General features: G+C 44.2%; 1 protein-coding gene across 2 annotated transcripts in view; it reads left to right on the top strand.

Annotated features, from left to right (window-relative positions):
• Nucleotides 1-233: 233 nt before the first annotated feature.
• Nucleotides 234-22,122, top strand: part of cacna2d1a (calcium channel, voltage-dependent, alpha 2/delta subunit 1a) — a 46,550-nt gene continuing 24,661 nt past the window's right edge. For both annotated transcript variants that reach the window (XM_061667236.1, XM_061667235.1), the window contains exons 1-10: nt 234-439; nt 8,316-8,397; nt 9,882-9,998; nt 15,388-15,447; nt 15,958-15,993; nt 16,709-16,832; nt 19,218-19,349; nt 19,669-19,738; nt 19,814-19,864; nt 20,911-21,010. In XM_061667236.1, coding sequence (XP_061523220.1) covers nt 360-439; nt 8,316-8,397; nt 9,882-9,998; nt 15,388-15,447; nt 15,958-15,993; nt 16,709-16,832; nt 19,218-19,349; nt 19,669-19,738; nt 19,814-19,864; nt 20,911-21,010 — 852 coding nt within the window. In that variant the 5' untranslated portion in view covers nt 234-359. The remainder of the gene's footprint in view (nt 440-8,315; nt 8,398-9,881; nt 9,999-15,387; nt 15,448-15,957; nt 15,994-16,708; nt 16,833-19,217; nt 19,350-19,668; nt 19,739-19,813; nt 19,865-20,910; nt 21,011-22,122) is intronic.

Below are 22,122 nucleotides of genomic sequence, written 5' to 3'. Positions count from 1 at the left end.
GCTGTTGGTGGTTAGCCATTTTAATTTAAAAATTACAAAAATATCGCTCAAGCTAAAAAATTGTAGATCATTTATGTACACTTTTGTAAAAAAAAAAAAAATAATAATAATAATAATAATAAAGTGTTATTTATTTATTTATGTTTTTTTTAATATCCAACAGTTGTTTTGGGTGAATATTATTGCAGCAGGCATCAGCTGTGTGAGCGGGGGGCGGGCTGTGTGGAGAGATTTGTCTCGCGTGTGCGTGCACACGTTTGGCCGACGAGCAGCAGGACGCGCGACGCCGTGGATTTGTGCAGCTGCTGTCCTTTTTATTTTCCCTTCTTGTTTTTGTTTTGTTTTTAGGCTTTGCTACGATGGATTACTGCGTGTGCGTACTTTTGCTGCTCTCCAGCGTGTCCTGCGTGTCCACCGGCCAGTTCCCCAACGCGCACATGTGAGTACTATAGTGACATTCGGTTGTTTTTGTGGGAAAATGTTCAGTACATTTGGGGCGGGAGGTGGGGTGCCGGGACCCAACTTGTGAAATGTGATATTTGGGTGGGGGGGGGCTATTTTCTGCACAGCGACGATCATGGGTGTGTTACTGTAACTTTATCTACTCGCTGGATTTTGGTGAAATGTGATTTTTGTTTTAATTTGGACCCACAAACTGAAGCACAAACACACTGCATATTGTTTTTTAAACATGAGTGTGCTCGACTCTGTTTTGGGGTGTTTATTTGGACCTAGAAACACACACACACGTACACACACACTGTATTTTTTTGAAATGGGTGTGCAAGTGTGTGTTTTTGTGTTTATTTGGATGCGTAAACACTGTATTTTTTCCAAACATGACTGTACAAGTGTGTGTATTGTTTGTTATTGTGTGCTTACTTGATGCACACAATAATTTCACAATTTCTTTTCAAACATGAGTATGCCCGTGTGTGTGTGTTGTGTTTTTCGTGTGTATTTGGAGCCACAAACAGACACAGACACAGTATTTCTTTTCATATGAGTGTGCAGGTTGTGTGTCTTGTGTTTTTGTGTTTATTCAGAACCACAAACACACACATACTGTATTCTATTTAATTTTTAACTTTTTTCTTAATAGCTTTTTTTAAAATTAGTGTGCACTTCTTGTGTGTTTTTGTGTTTTTATTTGGACCCACAAATATTTTAACAAATATGGACGCATGTGTGTGTGTGTGTTTTATGTTTTTGTGTGTTTGGACCCACAAACACAGTCACAAGCTGCATTTTTAAAAAATATGAGTGTTTCAAGTAGTGTTACTTTATTGTGAGTTATAATAGTAGCAGTGGTGTTATAATATTACTAATATTGGTAGTCATTTTCCCTATTAGTTAAATTTTAGCACGACATACTGGCAATATGTGGACACCACTCCACCCACAGCAAGTGGAACATAAACAGAATCTGCTTTTTCCTCACCAAACTCATCCGAGTTTTGTTCTGTTTCATCACAGAACGAATAAAGTTGACTCAACGGGTTAAAAAAAAAAGATCGTTGATTCCGAGCCACCGCCCTTTGTCTTCCTCCCGTCCTCTTCCTCATCGGTTGTGGTGGTGAGCCACCATGGCACCCAGCCTAATGGCCCAAGTGCGATGATGTCAGACTTGCAGAGTATATTTTGCTAAGTGGATTGATCCGTGGCTCAGTTGCGCAAGACGGGCACTCAACATGGCCGCTTCTATAGCTGTATTATTTTTATAACTTGGCTATTTACGCTGTTTGATAGCAGCTTGACAAAACACGTCAGGCGGATTCTCGAAAATGATGTATGTAACATACCGATCTAAGCTAATTTAATGTAGCTTAGCAGTGCTAGATAGTATCACTTTTTAGAACAAAATGTAAGGCGGAAAAAACATGTAATAAGCACATTCATACACAAACTGACAGCCACAACTCACGCCGAGTCACTCAACAAGCAGACTTGATAACGGGTTAGCCAGTTAACACATTCACTGCCATTGACGGCTTTAGAAGTCAAATATCCATGTTAACTGGGAAGGCTGGCAATGAATGAGTTAAGAGCCAGCCAAATCAACGCTCTCATTTGCTGATGCCACGCCAGGTCCCGCCTTTTAAGCCATACACACTCAAAGTCACAGATACTACAGTAGAATGTGAGGATGGCGACCCCAAGTGGACATAAATAATACCTGCACCTCACCTGCAGATATTGTGTTTGATTATCATTATCTAAAATAAATGTGTATCCGATTAATCGATGGGATAATCCGTAGAATCATCGATTCCAAAAATATCCACACTTCATCCACTCTGAGAAGTCATGATGTCATTGACCTGCCACGCAGTGGGTCAAATGATGAGGACACATGACTAGAAGACGAGACATTGTCTCCTTTCTGCATGTTGTGGACACGGCCCTGTATTGATTCTCACTACAAAACAAGACCGGATCCTCTTCTTCTCGCAGCCATTTCTACCACTCACCCCCCCCCCCCCCCCCCCCACACCCCCTCTTTTTTTTTTTTTTTTTTTTTTAAAGCCTAACTCGATTTCATGCTCAGCTAAAGAGCCATGCCTCTCTGGTCGCTGTCTTGTTTCTGGCAATCTCCACTGTAATGTGAGGAGGCACTTTATATGAACACAACAACCCCGAACAGGGATGGGTCGGGTGGAGTCAGGTTGACCACATTTCAAACATGGCGACAGGAAGTTTAGGGTGAGATGATCACAAACTGTGTGTAGGACTACACCAAATGATCATCTTGACCTCAATCTTTGGTAGGCTGAAAATAATGCCGGTTACTCTATTGTTTTTATGTCTGAATAAACCTTCAAGCATCTGATAGAAACACAGTAGCTTTGGCTGACTTGTCGTAAGGAAAGAATTAGCAACCAAAAGTAATTCATGAACTTTCTCACACTCCCACTTGAATCCTCTTTGCCCTCGACTGAACCCGGTGGGATTTATTGAGACGAGCGCCCGTCTTTGAGGAAGCGGGCGTCGACCTGAACCTTAACTCGGAGGGGCAGCGGGATGTTGTAAGCCTCAAAAGTTTCTCATGGCAGATTTTTATGGGAAGCAACCCATGTGCGTACCTCACATCCCCTCTCCGCACGAAGGGAATTTTTCCACTGCTCCGTTACCAAGGCAACCTGGGGAATGGCTAACAGCTGTTTGGATGGCAGGCCTGTCCAGTGCAGGAAGCACACTTGTATACTCTCATATAAAGCGCGGCAAGGTTTTCTTCTGCAACTGTGTTTTGTTGACTGTCCTGACCCGAACACTCTTTTTTTTTTATGTTGAGATTTTTAATCTCACTGAAGTTTTCCTGGTTTAATAAAGGTTGAATAAAATGAAAATGTACCGCCATTGAGAGTTGTGCTGCTTCAGTGGAGTGGATACTCAGATGTCAAACATGATCCAGGAAGTTGTTTTGTTGGCTTTCAAATGAACTTTCCTGATTAAAAACAAAAAAAAAAACATACTGTTTTAGTAACATTTTAACATTGGGAACTATCAGGTAAGTGTAAAATGTTATGCAAGATGCTCTGGTTAGTAGTCACACTTAAAAATGGGAAAACCTGTTGCTGGCCTTAACTTTTGCTGAATACCGCTTACGGAGGTTATTACCCGTTTTTCGATGTCACTTATCATCACTGATTACAAAAGGGGTCACGGAAAATCTAGAAATTGTACGTTGAATTATTTTGCCCTAAAAAGTTTTGCATGAACTTTTAGCATGTCCACAGTATGTCCCGAAAACGGAGGTACCGTCAAGCTTTACATGTCGAATCAGCCCAAAATATCTTTTGAGTAAATTGAGGTTGTTATCGCCTAATATCCGCTCAAGCGCATCCCATTAAAGCATCTCGTCAGGCACTCGAGGCGTTAAGTGCTTAAAATGTCTCTGGGGTGCTCGTGGGGTACGCAAACAGAAAAGTGGGCTCTTGACGGTGCGTGATGGCTTCAGCGAGAATCCCCCTTAATGGATCAGTAGTGCCGTTTAATACTAGAGCTCACGCGTCAGGGAATGAGTACCCACTACTGCACGGACGTGTAGACTTGCAGTTAATTGGACATTTTGGCCAAAGAGGGTGGATGGACGAGGCAGGTTCTCTAATCTATTTATCCACATGGGTGGAAATGGTGTGTTTTTGTATATGTAGCGGAGAGCGGCTAAATGCATGGATTTGTGGTGACATTAAGCCGAATCTGCAGAGGTGATGGGGAGCCTGTCCCCATGGTGTTCTCGGAAATGACACGCAGCAAAGCCAAAAATGGCTGCAGGACAGAAAAGAAGGCAAAACCGTGGCCCTGTTCACATTTCACAGAGCTGGCAAGGCACATTTCCCCATGAACTCATTCACTGCCGTGAACTCGAATCCAAACGTGAGTCGCCACTGACGTATATAGACGTCAAGTACGGTTTTCAACAGGAAGACGTGGAAGATTGTCTCGCCCAGCTTTTTCTGTGAAATTCAGGCTCGAAAAGTATTAGTATGAGCATTTATCTGCTTGACATGTTTCTTGACACAAAAAGTCAAGAAACAGAAACAGTTTTCGCCACTAATTGGCCAGAAACAGATGTTTTTTTGTGCAGGCAACTCATGTTCTACTGCTGATTACTAAATGTTCTACTACTGATTACAACGGTAGACTCAAACAATTTTCTCTGGTGAAAGAAGAGAGCCTACTCTTTGGTAGAGTCGGTGCTTATATTGTCACACAACACAATATTCTGTGGATATTAAAAGATCAGTTAAAATGATCGAAAACGGCTGGCAATTTGGGGAAAATAGCAGGCAGTGAATGAGTTGAACACCTTGTATCCCACTGCAAAACCGACAGGATGCTTGCTTTGGCTACTGTTGACTCATTTCAAACCAATAGAGAGCTTCTACCACCACATACAAATATGGCCTTTGAAGTCCGCGTCCATTGGGTCGCTGCTGACGTAAGTGACCTAAAACCTTTGACATCGGAAGATAGGTTGCCAGTTGTACTTTCTTCCAAGACAGTCACCCAAAGCATTTCGTTTCTTAAATGATGGGAAATGTCTGGTGTAAGCCTAAATTTGGCTTGTCCGCCTGGCTGATTTGTTGAAAGAACATCAGTTGTTTTCCGTCTGGGATGATAACAAGGCCGTGAGACATTTACAAAGGTGGCAATTACTGTGTTATTGACCTTAATACAAAAGGTAGATTTTCTTGCTCGTCCCTTGGTTATACTTGTACATGGCAGCTTTTATTATGCACACGTTCTTGCTATATCGTGCTAAGATTGGCCTTAATTATGTTGACTTCTTTTCAATAAAAAGGTTATAGTGCTAGGAAGCAAATACCCGAGGACCATGTGTGTTTTTGTCTCCCCTAATTTGGATGGCTTGCGGTCTGAGCTCTTTTTAGGGATCCCCAAGTGGCTCTGCTACTTTCATCCCCATCAATCTCCAAGAACTGATGAGGAGTCTCAGTTAGAATCATCAGACGAGGATTTCAGTTTTCAGACCGTCCCCCCCAGGAGCCGCCGGGAACATAAAAAGAGTTTACTGTCTCTGTGACATCAAAAGCAGTGTCTTCTGAGTATAAAAGTATGAGGTAGTTGGAGTGGAAAATCCCAGATTGGATATTGAGTCTTGGCATGTTTTTTTTTTTTAACTTCGAAACAAGATGGCTCACAGTGTTGTGGTGTCTAGCTATGACGGATCAATACCGTGGTCATTTGTTCGGCGGCGAATGTTTACAAGCGGGGTCGATCGCCACCCACGTGCTGTCCGTAAACCGTGGTGTTGCGGTTGTTGTTGTAGAACTGGGGGTTGTCACGTCCAGAGGGCGTTCCTTGGAAATTGTTTTGATCGTTTGCGTGGTAAACAATGGTTATGGGTCAGTACAGCTGCTCTTGTAGACTACAGCAGGTGATGCTTTGTAGTCTACGGACATTTGTCTGCAGTCATTGACCAGAACTAAAACACTTTGATGGAACAAATATTTTATAAACCCGACATTTTCTAGCTTCTGTTGTCATAAAACAGATGTTGGTAATCATCGCTCATAATTGACAAGCCTTAAAATAAGTGTACCAAACGTCCGAACAGTGTGACCCACACCAGCAATAAAATCCCAAAGATCAAAGTCCGACGTGGTGGAGATCGTCGTCTGGTTGTCCCATCACTCAAGTGGATTACATAATACTCCCCTCCTGTACACTAATTAGTTCCACCCATCTCATTACCTTAAAAGCTTCTCTGAAGAGGCGACACCTGTGTGGACGACCTTCGAACCCGGTCGGTTTAGCAGAAAGCTTCTCGTCACTGGCTATTTGCATGGAGTGGGAATCATAGACTAGCCTTCAATACAATATCACCGTATTTTGCCGTCGAGACTGATATTATCACAATACAGTGATCGTGTGATAAACCATAGAAAACCTATGAAGGTTACAGCATGACATCAGAATAGTACTTGAACATTGGACAGCTATAATATTGATATTTGACACATGTATCATGAGAGAAAATGATATCACATTATCAATATTTTGCTCCACCCTTTCTATTTACTAGTGTTATGATATATTCTCAGATCTTTCTGCCTGCAGATGGTCAAATAAAGGCCTGATGTAGGCCGCGGATGCTTCATAAGTTGGCGTCATTAGTGACTCAGTGACAAACATGCGAGCGAAAAGACGCCTAGCGGGTTGCACGCTCCGATGACTTTCATACGGATGCCCTCGACGTAGCTGCTAGCGCCTTTCCTTTCGTTGTCACCTTCCCGATCTCGCCTGAGGGAGAAATTCCAGCGAAGGGGGCAGGAGCGTGAGGCGGGGGTCGGGCGTGAAAAGAGCTGAGCAAACATTCAGACAAAACACTCACAAAAAACCCTCCCAGTTTCCTTTGGTGCGCTCTCACAGCAATCAGCGTCCACCGGGGAAGTCACACATCCCGTTGTTACACAAGTGGCGTTGATGGTTATTTGTGGAAGTGGCTAATTAGTCCACTCAGGATGGAGCCTATCCAGTTAAACACATGCCTTGAGGTGTTACATTTGCCGTCACAAAATACTACTTTTGTTTTCCCTATTTGCAATTTGAACTTGAACCGTGACGTTTTGACATCTGAACCCCGACATAATTCTGAGGTGACACCACCGGTGGGTGTTATGCGCTGACGGGACAATCTATCCTCTATCTGCCCCCAGCAACAAGCAGCTGTCCCCCTGCAAGGCTAAATATTGCCGGCTCGCGTTACACTGTATTTGCTTTAAATATAATAACACGGTCAGTCAGGGGTCCTGTGTCAAAGCCACACAAATGGTGTGCGCGGGAGCTGAGGTTAATTTTTCTTTATGGAGTACGGTAACATTTTTAGCCAACAGTTCTCATAGTGAATGGTAATATTTTAAGTTAGTAGTTCTTATCGGCGGCACGGTGGACGACTGGTGAGAGCATCTGCCTCACGGTTCTGAGGACCCGGGTTCAATTACCGGCCCCGCCTGTGCAGAGTTTGCATGTTCTCCCCGTGCCTGCGTGGGTTTTCTCCAGGCACTCCGGTTTCCTCCCACATCCCCAAAAACATGCATTGTAGGTGAAATGACGACTCTAAATTGCCCGTAGGTGTGAATGTGAGTGCGAATGGTTGTTTGTTTGTATGTGCCCTGCGATTGGCTGGCAACCAGTTTAGGGTGTACCCCGCCGCCTGCCCGATGATAGCTGGGATAGGCTCCGGCGCGCCCGCGACCCGAGTGAGGAGAAGCGGCTCAGAAAATGGATGGATGCATGGATGGATAGTTCTTATCGTGAACCTGAACATTTTTAGCCAGCAGCTCTTATAGCGAACACCATCATCTTTAGCCAGCTGTCCTACGAGAGAAGGCTAACAGTTTTAGTCAGCATTTCTCATTATTTATTTGATTCTTTTTAAATAAATGCTACGATTTGTAGCCAGCAGTTCCCATGCTGAACATTTTTAGATGTTTTTTTCGATGCTCCAAAACAACACAACACCATCTGAAGCTTTCATGCTCTTCTGCTTGTTGTCAGCTGTTGTCTCTGTGTGTCCTCTCGTTTCTTTTGGGAAGAATACATTTGGCGGCCGCGGCATCCCACCGCCCCTGGACGTGACACTCACACTGTCAACAATGAATAGCGCTCTCCTTCATGCACGTGCAGCTTATTCACTCGGCTAAACATTGTTATTTCACGCTTCCCCTTCAATACATGCTAGCATACTGAACACTGTCATGCCGTGCGGACGGACGCACACAACATGTCATTCATTTCAGTGGCCTGATGAACGAATTGAATGTGCTCTGTGTGTGTTTGTGTGTCCTCAGGATTAAAGAATGGGCGGACCAGATGCAAAAGGACTTGATCGAGCTCACGGACAAGGCGAGCGGCATACGAAGTCTCACTCAGGTGAGGCGGGTCAATCAAAGTCTAGCCAAAAGTGCATTTATGAATTTCTACGTTAATTACCCTTGAGCTCTCTTTCAACGACCTTCACGCCGATACATTATACCACAACTCTATATATAGACGCTTCTCATTAGCGCTAATGCTGCACTTTAACTCACCTCATTCTTGCAGACCGCACTGATTGAAAAGCTAATAATAATAACAGTGTGTGCTTGTAAAAATGCGCTGTTGTTAAGAAGTCATCATGAAACGATGCAAAACTTTCATTTAGAATGTATTTGTTAATAGTGTGCCAGATTTCAACTTGCACAGCATGCAGAGTTTAAAAGCGGGCGGCTTGAATGTTAATTAAAGATCAGGAATGTCTTCCAAAAATTGTTTGGTGGGTGCCCAAGGTCCCTCATTGTAGGAAGTCTGTAAAAGAAATAAAGAAAATGGATTCGCCTTAACTACTATGATATAATCAAGTAAATAACAAACTCAAAGAAAACGGTGATAATGGTAATGTTACTAAAGACATCAATACGGTAAATATGAGCTTTTTTGTGCACGTTTATGTTAAACGTTGGTGGTACAATTCAGGAAGGCAAATAGCCCGCAAAAGCACTGTGGCGTCTGTTTGTCACTGCAAATGGCATCAAACCCAACTAAAACTGGTTGTAGAAAATAGATAAAATAGTAAATAGTTCGGTGACATTGCATCGGTGATAACATTGCTTATGCCGCAGTGGAGTTGCTCTTTCATATTGTTCACCACCGAGGGGCGAGAACCAATAGATGCACTTGCCGTCTTGAACGCTGGACATTGAAAAGGCCTCCAGGCTGCAAAATAATTGTCTCGGTTTGGCATTTGTGCGCTTTTCTTTCGCTTCTTTTGCTCCAGCATATTCCACAGCATACTAAATGTCTTTTAGTATGATGACGTAACCTGACATTGCCGTTCAATCACTCCCTCCCCTTTTTCGTTGGTCAGTAAGGACTGATTGAGACTGTATGTAAATGTCTGCCTGGTTCAAAATATATGCAGTAGGGTGGAAGGAAATATTCTGTAAAAGACAGAATATCCTAAAGTTTGGGATCATTTCACACTTTTTCACAAAAAAAAAAAAAAAAAAAAAGAAGATAAAGTGCAATCTTTACCACAACAGCACGCTGTCCAAGGTAATGCATTGATGTTAGCTAATTTCATATAGCCTAACATCGCTACTTACGCAAAATCAGTTTTTATCTGATTAATCGATGGTATAATCGGTAGAATACTCAATTCTATTTCTGCTGCTGACCAAACATCTCGCCTTTGAGCTTTCGTCCTTGGTGGAAGTCAGCGCAAGCAGATTCTTCATTGATACCTCTGACTGACTGTTTGATGGTTTTTTCCTTGGCCCTTCCTAAAATTTCCATGGAAAACGTTTCAGGCTAGTAATGCTAACAGTAATAAAAATAAAAAAACAAAAAAATAACATCAGCAATCCTTTTGTCATCAGATCTACAACAAACATAAAACGCACTTCAGCGTGGAGACCAATCGCATCGAAGAGCTGGTGGCCACGGCCGCCGGGAATATCGAGAGATTGCTGGAAAGCCGCTCCAAAGCCCTCAAGGTGACTGCACGCACGCAGGTGTCATCATAAAACCTTTGGTTCTTTTTGTGTTGACGGAGATTTGACTCGCATGTCAACGCCGGAGGGACTCCCAATTCAAGCCCCTGTTTCCATGGTTACGTTTTAAATGATTACGCCCATCAACCCAGCCGAACGGTATGCGACACAGAAGCGAGAACGCTTCAATTGGATGCTTTCTTTTTTCGTTATTTGTTGTGAATCTCATTGTCTTTCTTTTTGGTTGACTCTTGAATGGGAAACATAAAAATACATTAAAGGAGACATATCGTGATTTTTAAACAGTCCCCAGGGGTCTCTGTGTGTTTTTGTCAAAATACCACCAGGATCAAGAGTTATTAAGCACTTATCACCCAATTTTCTTGTATCTTATTTCGCGGAACTCTGCCTGTTTTGAGGGGGCGGTCTTGTCTCATGCAAATAAGCCTACTGCGGGACCAATGCCGAGTACTACCGGGGTGGAGCTGAGGTGTTGCCACGAGGCAAGCGGCTTCAAATTACGGTGGCTGGATCCCAGAGTCTGATGTGACAAGTGAGGACCCATAAAGAGAATAAAAGCATGGATTGTACTTTCACTGGTGGAAGCAGCACTTCGTCATCAAACTGTTGGACTCAGTCAGGGTCAATTTTCCACATTTAAGTTGTTTGGCATCTGTAATCACAAAGTTTCTCGAAGAGAGAGAGAAACAAAGACAAAAGACAAAGCACGAATTGTAAACAGGATGAGAGAAGTAAATCATTACATTATCTACAACAATGAAACATTAAATATGAGTGTTGCATGGGGCTGTAGTGCTACACCCTGTGAGGGAAGGACAGGACAAGGTAGAACAGGACAAGGATAGGAGAAGAAGCATGCAGGACAAGGGTCGTGAACCCGGCTGTACAACTGAAGTGTGGTGGCATTAATTATGTAAATTATAAAAGTCTACAGGACGAGAGTATAAGTGAGGGGATACTCAAGCGATTTGCATATTCATGAGTTATTTATTGCAGTAAGTGTGTGACCCCACACCCAGTGAAAGAGTCCTAAGGGTGTGTGCCTGCAGGTACATGCAAGTAAATTGATACCGTGCACAGACTGACAGAAGTGTCCTGTGATTGCTGTGGCCGCACCACGGCGGCTGAGGACCCCACCTAATCAATCGAGGGGCGGGATCAGGCCCAGGGGTCCACCCGAGAGCAGCCCGGCGGATGGGACACGTCCCACACCGAGGGACCCGGAGCGGTCCGCCGGCCCCACCGAGGCGCCCCGACAACCGGCCACCCAGCGGGGGCCGCAGGGACCCAATGCCACCCCTCCAGCCAACCACCACATTTTTCCCAGAAGTGGTGTGTAATTTAGATTTGTTAGCTCTGTGAGTTTTGACAAAATATTGATACCTAAACACTTATTTCCTATAGGAATAGGGTACTCTTGGATTTGATCTGCAGTAGTCCGCAGGTTTGCTGTTATTGGGAGTATTGTTGATTTTGTCCAGTTAATGGAGTCGTCTGATATTTGTGAAAATGTTTTAATGAGATTGAAAACTGCCTGAAGAGTGAATGAGTTAATAGTTGGGTTCCTGTAAGTAAAGAAGAATATCGTCAGCATCTAGATTGAGTTTGTGTTCTGTCACTCGTGAGCAGATACCTTTTAATGTTAGCATTCTGACGTATAGCGCCAGCAAGAGGTTCAATAAATATTGCAAATAGCATTGGTGAGAGTGGACATCCTTGTCTGGTTCCTCTTTTTGAAGTGATCCTATTTGTGGTGACTGTGGCTTTCGGCGAATTGTATAATGTGGCTATCCAATGTATAAATAAATCTCCAAAGCCAAATTTGCGAAATATTGCAAACAGGAAAGCGCAGTTAACTTTATCGAAAGCTTTCTCTGCTTCAAGTGACGTGATGATTGCGTTTAGATTTTTAGGCTGCGACATGCTTATTCAATTCAACAGACGTCTGACATTATTTGTGGAACTTCTTCCTTTAATGAAGCCTGTCTGGTCATAGTGGATTATCGACGGAAGTACCTTTTCAAGTCTCGCTGCGAGGGCTTTCAAGATAATCTTGATATCTACATTAATCAGTGATAAGGGCTGATAATTGGCCGGGAGAGTGGGGTCTTTACCTGGCTTTAGTAATAACTTAATTGAAGCTGTGTTCATATGGCTACTAATTCTACCTTTATCCTTTAACTCATGGACTGTTCTGAAAAATAGAGGCGCTAGTATTGGCCAAAAATGTTTAATGAATTCAACAGGGATTCCGTCCGGGCCAGGCGCCCGTCCCGGTTGCATGTTTTTTCATGCGTTATGTAATTCTGTGATAGTTAAAGGAACATCAAGGCTGTGTTTAATTTGTGTATTTAATTGAGGCATAATTGTGAGGATAAGCGGAATGAAAGATGAATGAATGAATGAATGTTTAGATCCTTAATAAAAGGTTCAAATTCTTTTTGGTCTGGGTTGTTCGAAGATGCTTATGAGCTGCTATAAAAAAACATTCATTTCATTTATTTCTCATGGTGACTGTGTACAGTTGCCGTTTGAATCTTGAATGGCTGTAATTAATGATTTCTTTATTGCGCTGAAGTTGGTTCGCAAGGGATTTTCCTGACTTATTGTACTCAAAGTTAGTGTATCTTAACTGTTGTTGCAGAAAATCAGTTATTTTTTACAAGCTAACGTCTAACTGATGTTTTGCCTTTTGAAGTTGGTTTCTAAATGTATCTATCGGATTAATTGCATATTCTTATTCAAACGCTCTCATCCCTAACGAGTATGTTTTTATTTTTACACCGTTATATTTAATACAGTTTGGGAATCCTTTGTCTCTAAAACGTGAAACAAACACTCCAAAAATTCCATGAAATATACACGGGAACACCTTGTGATATCACCATTTGATCGATCAAAATGTACATCATAAAAAAAACATTTTTATTAAATAAAAGTAAAAGTCAACACATTTATCGGACCCCTCGTTAGGAGACTATTTTACGATCCTAATTTTGTCTTTGAGGCAACCTGAAGGTCATTCTTTACAAGAGGCCGCTCAGAACTCTCGTTCACCTTGAGGAAGTCTCGTCGTCCTTTTTGGGATTGGCGGCAGGAGCGCCCACACAGACCAAGACGGGCAGCGGGAGAAGATGGGCGAGGGAACAGAGAGCAGACAGCCAAAGATGGGGCTCTTTGAATAATGATCGGGGTTATTTTAAGGTCTCGGATTGCATTAGAGCTGGCAGTCGATCCGAAAAAGGCTTTGGCCGCCCACCGGAGGCCGGGCCGCAGTCGGCGGCCTCTCTTGGTGGCTCGCCATTGATGGAACGCCTCTTCATCTCTGATGCGTGGGCTGCCAGGGGAAGCAGAGCCCGGAGATGCGGCGGGTTGCCACGACGCCAGGCAATCCGGCATCATATAAACGCAGAACCCCCCCCCCCCCCCCCCCTTCGTCGTTTAATCAGCGGCGAAAAGTTTCCCCGCGAATCCTCGCAGCTGCACTCGGGTGCTCATTAGGGTGTCACCTGAGTCACGTCCCTTTAAGCGGCGAGTTGTGTAGTGGCGCGTAATTACAGTGGAGTCACTGATCTCTTCTATGTGTGCGTTATTAAACTGACACTAGTCGACATGCCTTGAGTCGTTAGACGCGGCTGTTTGGACGCCTTAATCACAGGCCATACACTCATACACAAACACGACGACACTAGCGCATCGTCCACTTACTTCATATATTGCAAACACATGAAAATGACTGACAAACAGGAGAGTTGTGACTAACATGTTGCCAGTCACAACAGCAGATGCTTGGGGTTTGGTCTCCCGAGCCCCGCCTTGCACACTGGCAGGCAGGGGGGGGGGGGGCTTTGAAGTGTAGACGGGTGCTCGGGTTGGAATTACTCGCAAGGCGATACCTTTGTGAGAGCCAAAAAACAAGTGGCGAGTGTCGTGGTACATGCTGAAGCCAGCCAAGATTCCCAGCCAGTGCCCCAAAGTATTTTTTAAAATACAGATGCGCCTTGACTTCAGAGTTTCCAGTAATTCATTTCAAAACACTCTCAATCATTTATCCTTGTAGAAATGAATTGGAAATAACATGAATTTGTTCCAGCCACTTTAACCACCAGGGGGCAGTAGATTCCAGTCATACAGATGTAAACAAAGAAGAGTTTTCCAACTGGCTCAGTAAGCTGCAGTAATGTTCGTCATTTTATGGCGGGGGATAAAGAATATATGCCTGTGAGGATTGCTGTATCGTCTGTCTGCATGTCATGTTGGACCGTTTGTTCCAATTTGCCACATAGATTATATATTCATACATTCATTAGCCTACGACATTTTGTTAGAAATCAATTTGAGGTAGAATTAAAAATATACATTTCTACTGACCTTCATTTTATAATTGTTTCCATTTATTGAAATATGCTGTTTATTTCTTTTTCATTTTTCTTTTTTATTTGAGTCAGAAGTTCACTTGTCAATCTGTCTCTTGACCCGGTTTTCCCCGGATTACATCCTTGTTTTTAGATTTGAGTTTTAGTTTTGCGTTCAATATTTTCAAACCCTCTTTTTCCAGTAGCTTCGGGCAGTTGTGTTGAAAAGTCACACCAGTGCATCGCGTATCTGCCTGGTAATCAGCGATAGGTCGCTCACATGCTTCGGTGTTGGAGTGTTTTCTAGCCCCAATGCCTTGCTTGTCTCCTCGGACGAGTGCAATTTAGCATTTTGAGCACAATTAAAAGAGCCCAATGGAGCCAAGAGGCACAAGTTGTTTGCGCTCGTGCCAGCGCCGACTTTGAGCGGGTGACCGATTTAGCCCAGACGTCACTTAAGCGTGCCACCACGAATTACAATGAATTATGCAACGATCACAGATAGCCATAATTTATGTTGTTTCTGTGTACTTTCTCATTCACCAGTCGAGTAATTTTACATGTAAGTGGGACAGTGGCTTCATGAGTGAGGGAGAAGAAACAAAAAAGCGCTCGAGGGTTGCGTGTTTGACGTCCGCCGAGTCCTAATGGGACGCCGTGATATTTGCAGATGTCTTGTTGAATTCCACTCGACGACTGATGATGATTATTTTTTTTAACCCTCTTCTTTTTTTTTTTTTTTTTTTAAAACACCCACTCCCTTTTCAAGTTCAAGTCACCGTCTTGCCCGTGAGAGTTTCTCACGGGAAATTAATAGTACAGTGCCTATGTGGACCAGGTACAGATTAAAAGATGGGTGCATTATAAACCCATTAATCAAGTCATTATGCCCAAATATGGGAGCGTGTACAATAGTTGTACGAGGAGGGGGTTTAATTATAGCACGCGGCGCGTTCTAATTTACAATGCAAGAGCTGCATCCAGAATATTAGTCATATTTATTTTTGTCTTTTTAGCGACTGGCAGAAGAGGCCGAAAGCCTCCAAATGGCTCACATATGGCAAGTCAACAGCGAGGTGAGTCGGGAATTTATTGAAAAATTGCTAGTATGTCGACGCGAGAGTGTTTGACGACCCTGTGAAGTGAATTCGGAGATTTGTTTGGAAATACATGATTATACATGATGTTGGAGAGTAATTGATGATTGAGTGATCATGTGCTACTCCATGTATACTCAAATTTGGAGATCGCGTTCTTGACCTTCAATTTCTACTTGTTTGTTATTTTATTTATTGAACTCTCCATTTATATTTCCTCTTTAACGGTGAATGTAGTTCTTAAGCCTCTGGCCTTCTGGCAACCTCTTTAACCAATGACCAATCATATTTTGTCTCCCACTTCACCGTTTGTCTTACGAACATGAAAAACAATCCATCTTCAGACGAAATGAGCATTTTCCATGAAAAGTCAATTATCTGCATATGATTTCCTGGGTGCAATATGTCTGCCGTAATACGATTGCAAATGTAATTCATTTTTTGTTTTGGTCTATCGTCATTTCCCACTTGTCTCCCGTCTTTTCACAGCCCGACAAAATCACCTACTACAACGCCAAAGACAACGTGAGTATAACATTGAAGTGTTGTGTGGCTTTATTGAGGATTTGGATAACTTTTAGTCGCGTTCGATTCGCCTCCCCCCTGCGGCCTCGGACGTCATCTGTCGCCTCCGATAAGCCGGGATCGGCGTCTCGTTCCCGTGCGCTGTCGCGGTGAGAAAGCAGCGTGCTCACCCACAGCACACGCCTGTCACTCTGTATTTGACGGACAGAACACACCCCTTACCTCTCTCTCACGTTCACGAGGTCACATTTCGATTTCTTAATACCATGTCTGCAGGAACTTGTAATTTACTTTAATACAAATGTAATGATCCCTTTGTTTTGTTTGTTTTTTTCCAGCTCTGGGGTCCAAAAATTATGAAATCCTATTCAAGTGCATGGCAAGCAACAGGTGGTGCCATCAACTAAAAGGCCATTTTAGCCAATCAGACGCATGAGGAAAGTCACTTCTGGAAAAGACGCAACAACAACATTGGCAATTGGAAGGAAAAAACACTGAGTCTCTTTTGTGATAAACTTATGAATAAACTTGGAGAAAAATGTCAGTCGTGTCGGAATGGATGGATGCCCAAACTGCAAATTTGAAAAATACTCATCGGTAGATGATTCTCGGGGAGCCGGGAATCGAACGCGCGTTCGATCACAGCGCCCGACAAGAGCGAACGTGCGTGCGGCGATATGTTTTGTAACTTTTGAAATCATCGTTCTTGGTGCAGCTCAATCAGACGGAGAAGAAGAACCGCTACGTTCCCGAGGACTTCCACGTGGACCCCGACTTCCAGCGTCTGGTCTCGTACAACACCACGGCCGTCCACATTCCCACCGACATATACGAGGGCTGTAAGTGTTGCTGCCTATGTCCGTCATCACTGCATGCGCCCGTGTGGGATTATTTTGGTGCCGATGTTAGCGTTTCGCCCAAATAGTCTCCATAGCCATTTCGCCATCAAATGTTAGCATTTAGCCGAACTCATCCGTACCTATTTTTGGTGCTCATATTAAAATTTGGTTCAAAGCGTCACAGTGCCTTTTTTACTATTTTATTAATTCATATATATATATTTGTTGTTGTTTTTTTGCTCACGTTAGCGTCATCTCAACTGAATTTTTATCGCATGGCATCTCCTTGCCGTACTGGGGCGGCATTGGTCCCTTTGTTCCCTCCCCGGGAGGACAGGCAGCCGTATTGACACCACTCAGGAGAGCTGGCGTTTCCATGGCAACGTCACGAAGACGTCCGCTAACTGGATTTACGACGACTTTGTCTAGACCAGGCAGGCGTCCTTGTCGCCGCGCTCCTCCCTTTTCCCGACATTTGCCACTTTCCTCCACAGCTAATCATCTTCTCCAATCATGGTTATTAATAGAGGGAGACAAAGTTGCCCCTCCTCCCCCACCCACCCACCCCGGCCTCACTACTAATATTCCATCTTATCCCACATTAGTCGTGCTTGATTGGATTCTATTTCCCTCCTGATCCAGCGAGAGGAATCCATCTTCCCTTTCACGCGATGAATCCCAGCGTGTGCGTGTCACGTTCCTCGCACGGTGCCCGTCCTGTGCCCTCTCCGCTCATTAGGCAGATCGGCGTGGACGCACGGCGCGAAAGGAGGGCCTCGGCGGCCCCCGCGGCCGCGTATCTGATGCCCGTTTGCGCCGACGCTGTGTGGCACCTGTCAGGCCGAGGCGGGCGCGCGGCGGTGACGTGCCGCGATACTGCCACGCCGCCACTGCGTGTTCCCGAGCCGCCTACCCGCGGCCCGGCTCGCGGCGTGGAAATAGATTTTTCCTTCTTCTATGTCCGCTTTCATTTGTGACTGAGGCTAAACCCGGGCAAAAATATTGGGCTCCTTTTGACGGTGACAAGTTCACCCCAAGTGTGTCCAAATGTTCTTTTTTTGAAAAACATATATCTATGTCATGTTTTCATTTGTGATACAGCTACAAATTGACAAAATATTGGGACACTCAATGGTGGGGAAGAGTTTGGACAGATTGACATAAATATTGGGACACCTCCACGTGGTGACAAGTCGAGGGGACGTCCCAATACTTTTGCCCCTCCCGTGTTATGCAGCGCTTGGCACGCCTGCGGCGCGTCCTTGCCAGGACTTGACCTCATCAGCCGACGGACACGTTTGAACTCTTGAATTCACGGCCCCGTAGCAGTCGTGTGTCTTTCTCCGGGATTTAAGATCACGTGACGGGCTTTTTAACACGGAGACGGCGGCAGTGCACGGCGTCGTGATTGCGGTGGCTGACAGCGAGCAGACGTGACGACGGGGCGCCTTTTGCCACTTCCCTTGCCGCCGCCTAATTGCCGTCAGCAGCGCGTGGGTGGGCGACAACGCGCAGACAGACGAGCGCCCCCCTTTTGTTGACCTCAGTTGTAGTTTACGGTCGATAAAGCGATGTACTGATTGTCCAGTCGCACTGTTCCAATGTTGCTGTGATAATTCTGCATTGAAATGAACTCAATGCTGATTTATGACCAGACTCCGATGCAGCAACCTTGCCACGCGGTACCATTTGTTGGTATTTGTGTACTCATCTTGTGCGGGACTGCGAGTGAGCGTGATGTCATCGGCGCGCATTCGTCCGCAGGGAGCGTGGGAGAGTCCAAATTGCTGAGCGTTTATCACAACGGGACGCACGCTCTGCTCCACGGGGAACACTTGAAGGAGGGGCCTCGGGTGTTTTTATACCCTACAAAGCATGGAATGTCAGCCTGGCTCCACGGTGGCGAGGAGGAGGATTCCCCCACGGAGAGAAGTGGAAAAAGATGATATTGTGGCGCAATTTAGAGCCCGGTCCTGCTTGTTGTGTGAATGCTGAAGCAGTCTACATTTCTGTGATCAGGTTTCAATGATATATATACTGTACGTCTTTCTCGGGGGGGGAACGACGCAAAACTACACTTTTTAAATTAGCACAGTGGGAGCTGACTCACGACTCGCAACGTAACCATCGATCAAATATGTTTTAGGGTGTTTGTGTCAGCTGCCTGCATGCGTGTGTGTGTGTGCATGTGACCACGTGTGTGTATTAGAGGCGCCATCATTCGAAATGAGTTGACTTTAGCATGTGTCGACTTTCTGTCTCTGTCGGTATATTCCAACCACCATCATTATGAATGAACTCAACTGGATCAAGTGGGTTTTTTTGTCAGTTGTGTCTTTTACCATGTGTCAACTGCATGTCTGTTTTCATGCTTGTGTATTGCAGCCACCATCATTCTGAATGAGCTCAACTGGACAGAGGCCTTGGAGGAGGTTTTCCGGCGGAACAAAGAGGAAGACCCCACGCTCCTCTGGCAGGTGTTTGGTTCCGCCACCGGACTGGCTCGCTACTTCCCGGGTGAGCCCCGAGACGGAAGCCGCCTCACCGACCTTGACCTCGGCAAAGTCATCTCAAAGACTGTACAGTGTGTCATCACGTTAGTGGCGCGCAAACGCCTCCGTCTTGTGACTTTTGGCACCGACGGCTCACATTGTGACTCATTCGCAGTGTCGAAACCTCATTTTCTTTTTTCTTTTTTTTCCTCCTTGCCGCTGAGTTTTTCAATTGTGGCCTCAAAAGTCCAAAAGAATGGAAAAACACGTCAACAAAACTGGCGTTGGGGCTCCTCATGGCCACGCTTGAAACGAAATGACTGTTTCTTTCTGTCAAAACGCAGCATCTCCCTGGATCGACTCCAGCAAATCGGCCAATAAAATCGACCTCTACGACGTACGCAGGCGGCCGTGGTGAGTGCGGCCCGACGTATGCTATGACGCCGGATCAAAAACCGAAACTGTCATTGTCGTGTGATTACCCACCAGGTACATCCAGGGGGCAGCGTCGCCCAAGGACATGCTGATCCTGGTGGATGCGTGAGTGAAAAGCTTATGATTCAACACGCACACGCTCAGAGAAATGCTTTCCGTTGGAGTCCCTTTGACTGTTGACCTTGCGTCAACCAGCGGGCGCACACGGGGCGACTCGGCCATTTACAGTCCACACAGAAGAAAAAAAAAAAAAAAATGCCCTCAGGTAAAATGCCAGGTTATTTTTGGACAAGCGAGAGCATTTGAAGTGCAGACCTCTGAAGTCACACAGTACCATTTCGATGGCGAAAATGAGGCACGGCTTGTGCGACACGTTAGCAGTTTACATGTGAGAAGATTGAACGTTGTGGTTTTTTTTAATGCATTCAAATTGATACAAATCTGCAAAAGGGATTGGTTTTGTTTTCAATTTGTTTTTATCTAAATCTATAGCTAAACATTAGTTCTGACTCTGACTACACATACAAATTACATAGTTTAAAATATATGTATTATGAAAACATTAAAATACTGTTTTATGTACTTATTTTATGATGTAAACCATTTCAGATATATTTTTTAAATGGAAAAATACTTTTCTACACATTATATTAATCTGTAAATCACTTGCAAAACTGTTTTTTTTTTTTTTAACATTACAAAACTAGGGATTATTGAAATATTTATTTGTTCATATACATTAATTGGTATATATCTTTGAGGTATTTTATTTTTTACATTATCAAACTAATGTTGTCCACCTTTTACATCCTCTGTAAATCACCTACACTATCTACCTGCACATAAAAAAAGGACAGTTTTTCAGCACATTACAAAAAATAAATGGAAAACATGATATTGCTATATATTTGCCATTATTTTTACTTTTTTCCCCTATATTTTCCCTTCATTTTTTTAACCTTGCAAAACAACTTTTGTCCCACACCTTTGTAAACCATTTCTTCAAACTATAACATCTTCACTTCAATAAATGCTCACAGCTAAACTGCGATCACGTCAGTCTTCTACTGTAAATCCAAATCATATCTTTACCACGCGGCATTCAATATCAATTCTGTCGTGTAAAACGCGACGATGTCGGCTCCCTGCAGGAGCGGCAGCGTGTCGGGCCTCACCCTCAAGCTGATCCGAACGTCCGTCAGCAAGATGCTGGAGACGCTGGCGGACGACGACTACGTCAACGTCGTCTATGTGAGTACTGCGTCAATCATTTTATTCACATGTGAACGCTTAGTGTATGAATTTGCGCAGAACTTAACCCCCCCCCCCCCACCGTAAAACGATCAAAGCTGAGTAGGGCTGCAGAAATCAAATGTTTTTAGAATCGGTTATTCTACCGATTATCCCATCAATTCGATCCAAATGGATTTTTCATTATGAAACAACAAAATGTGCATGTTTTGCGCAGCCATGAGTACTGTTGACTTGAGGTTGGTCGTCCTCACGTTCTACACTTATTTGTGTCTTTAGAAGGCGGGGCCTGGCGTGGTGAGTGACATGGGTGTCGGCGAATGAAAGTAGAGTTGTCTATTGCGAGCTGCAGTAACACTAGTCGGTCATCAAATAATTGAAGTTACTCGATGAATCGTTGCAGCCCCTATCGAGCATTGTCATCGTGCTTAATTTGGGTCTGCAACAACATCTGTCGTTTAATTTCGGATCTCTTTGAGCTTTCTCGTTGAATAGCTTTCAATTGCCGTTTGATTTTCGTGTGTGCGTGTTCACATAAACTGCGAGTATGCGAAGCAAGTTATGTACTGGCATCTCATCGGCCCAATAGATGACAAGCCAATGACCCCGCATAGCGTGCGTCCAATGTAAGAAACACGCTAAGTCGGCCACAGATGCGTTCACCGACACTGGGAATATTCGTCATTTGAAGTGATTTTTTTTCAAATACGGCGCCTCCTTGGAACGGGCTTGCGGGTGGAAATAAATCCGCAAATCCCCTCGTGAACGCCAGTGACGTTTATTTCCGTTTGCGCATCAAAGCAGCCATTGATCAGAATTTCCTTCGCTTTGCCTTGATGGAGCCATGCTTTTTGTTTGGATGTGTGTGTGTGTGTGTGTGTGTGCGTGCGTGGTGCCTTCAAATCAGCTAAGAGCTTTTCAAAGTAATGCAATTAGTCAGCACTGCAATCACAATATTGATGCTTTTTTTCCTCTCTCTCCAACCTGCCGCAAGCTGTCGTAATAGAATAGGCTTTTGGTGTGAGTGTGCGTGCGTGCGTGCGTTTGTGTGTGTGTCGTGTTTATTCATTCACTAAAAAAAAATATCGATATATTGTTTATTAAATGGCATC

This window comes from Phycodurus eques, chromosome 22 (genome assembly GCF_024500275.1).
Source record: "Phycodurus eques isolate BA_2022a chromosome 22, UOR_Pequ_1.1, whole genome shotgun sequence".
Classification (NCBI taxonomy): domain Eukaryota; kingdom Metazoa; phylum Chordata; class Actinopteri; order Syngnathiformes; family Syngnathidae; genus Phycodurus; species Phycodurus eques.
Note: the sequence above shows the minus strand (reverse complement) of the source record. Positions and strands in the feature narration are given on the sequence as shown.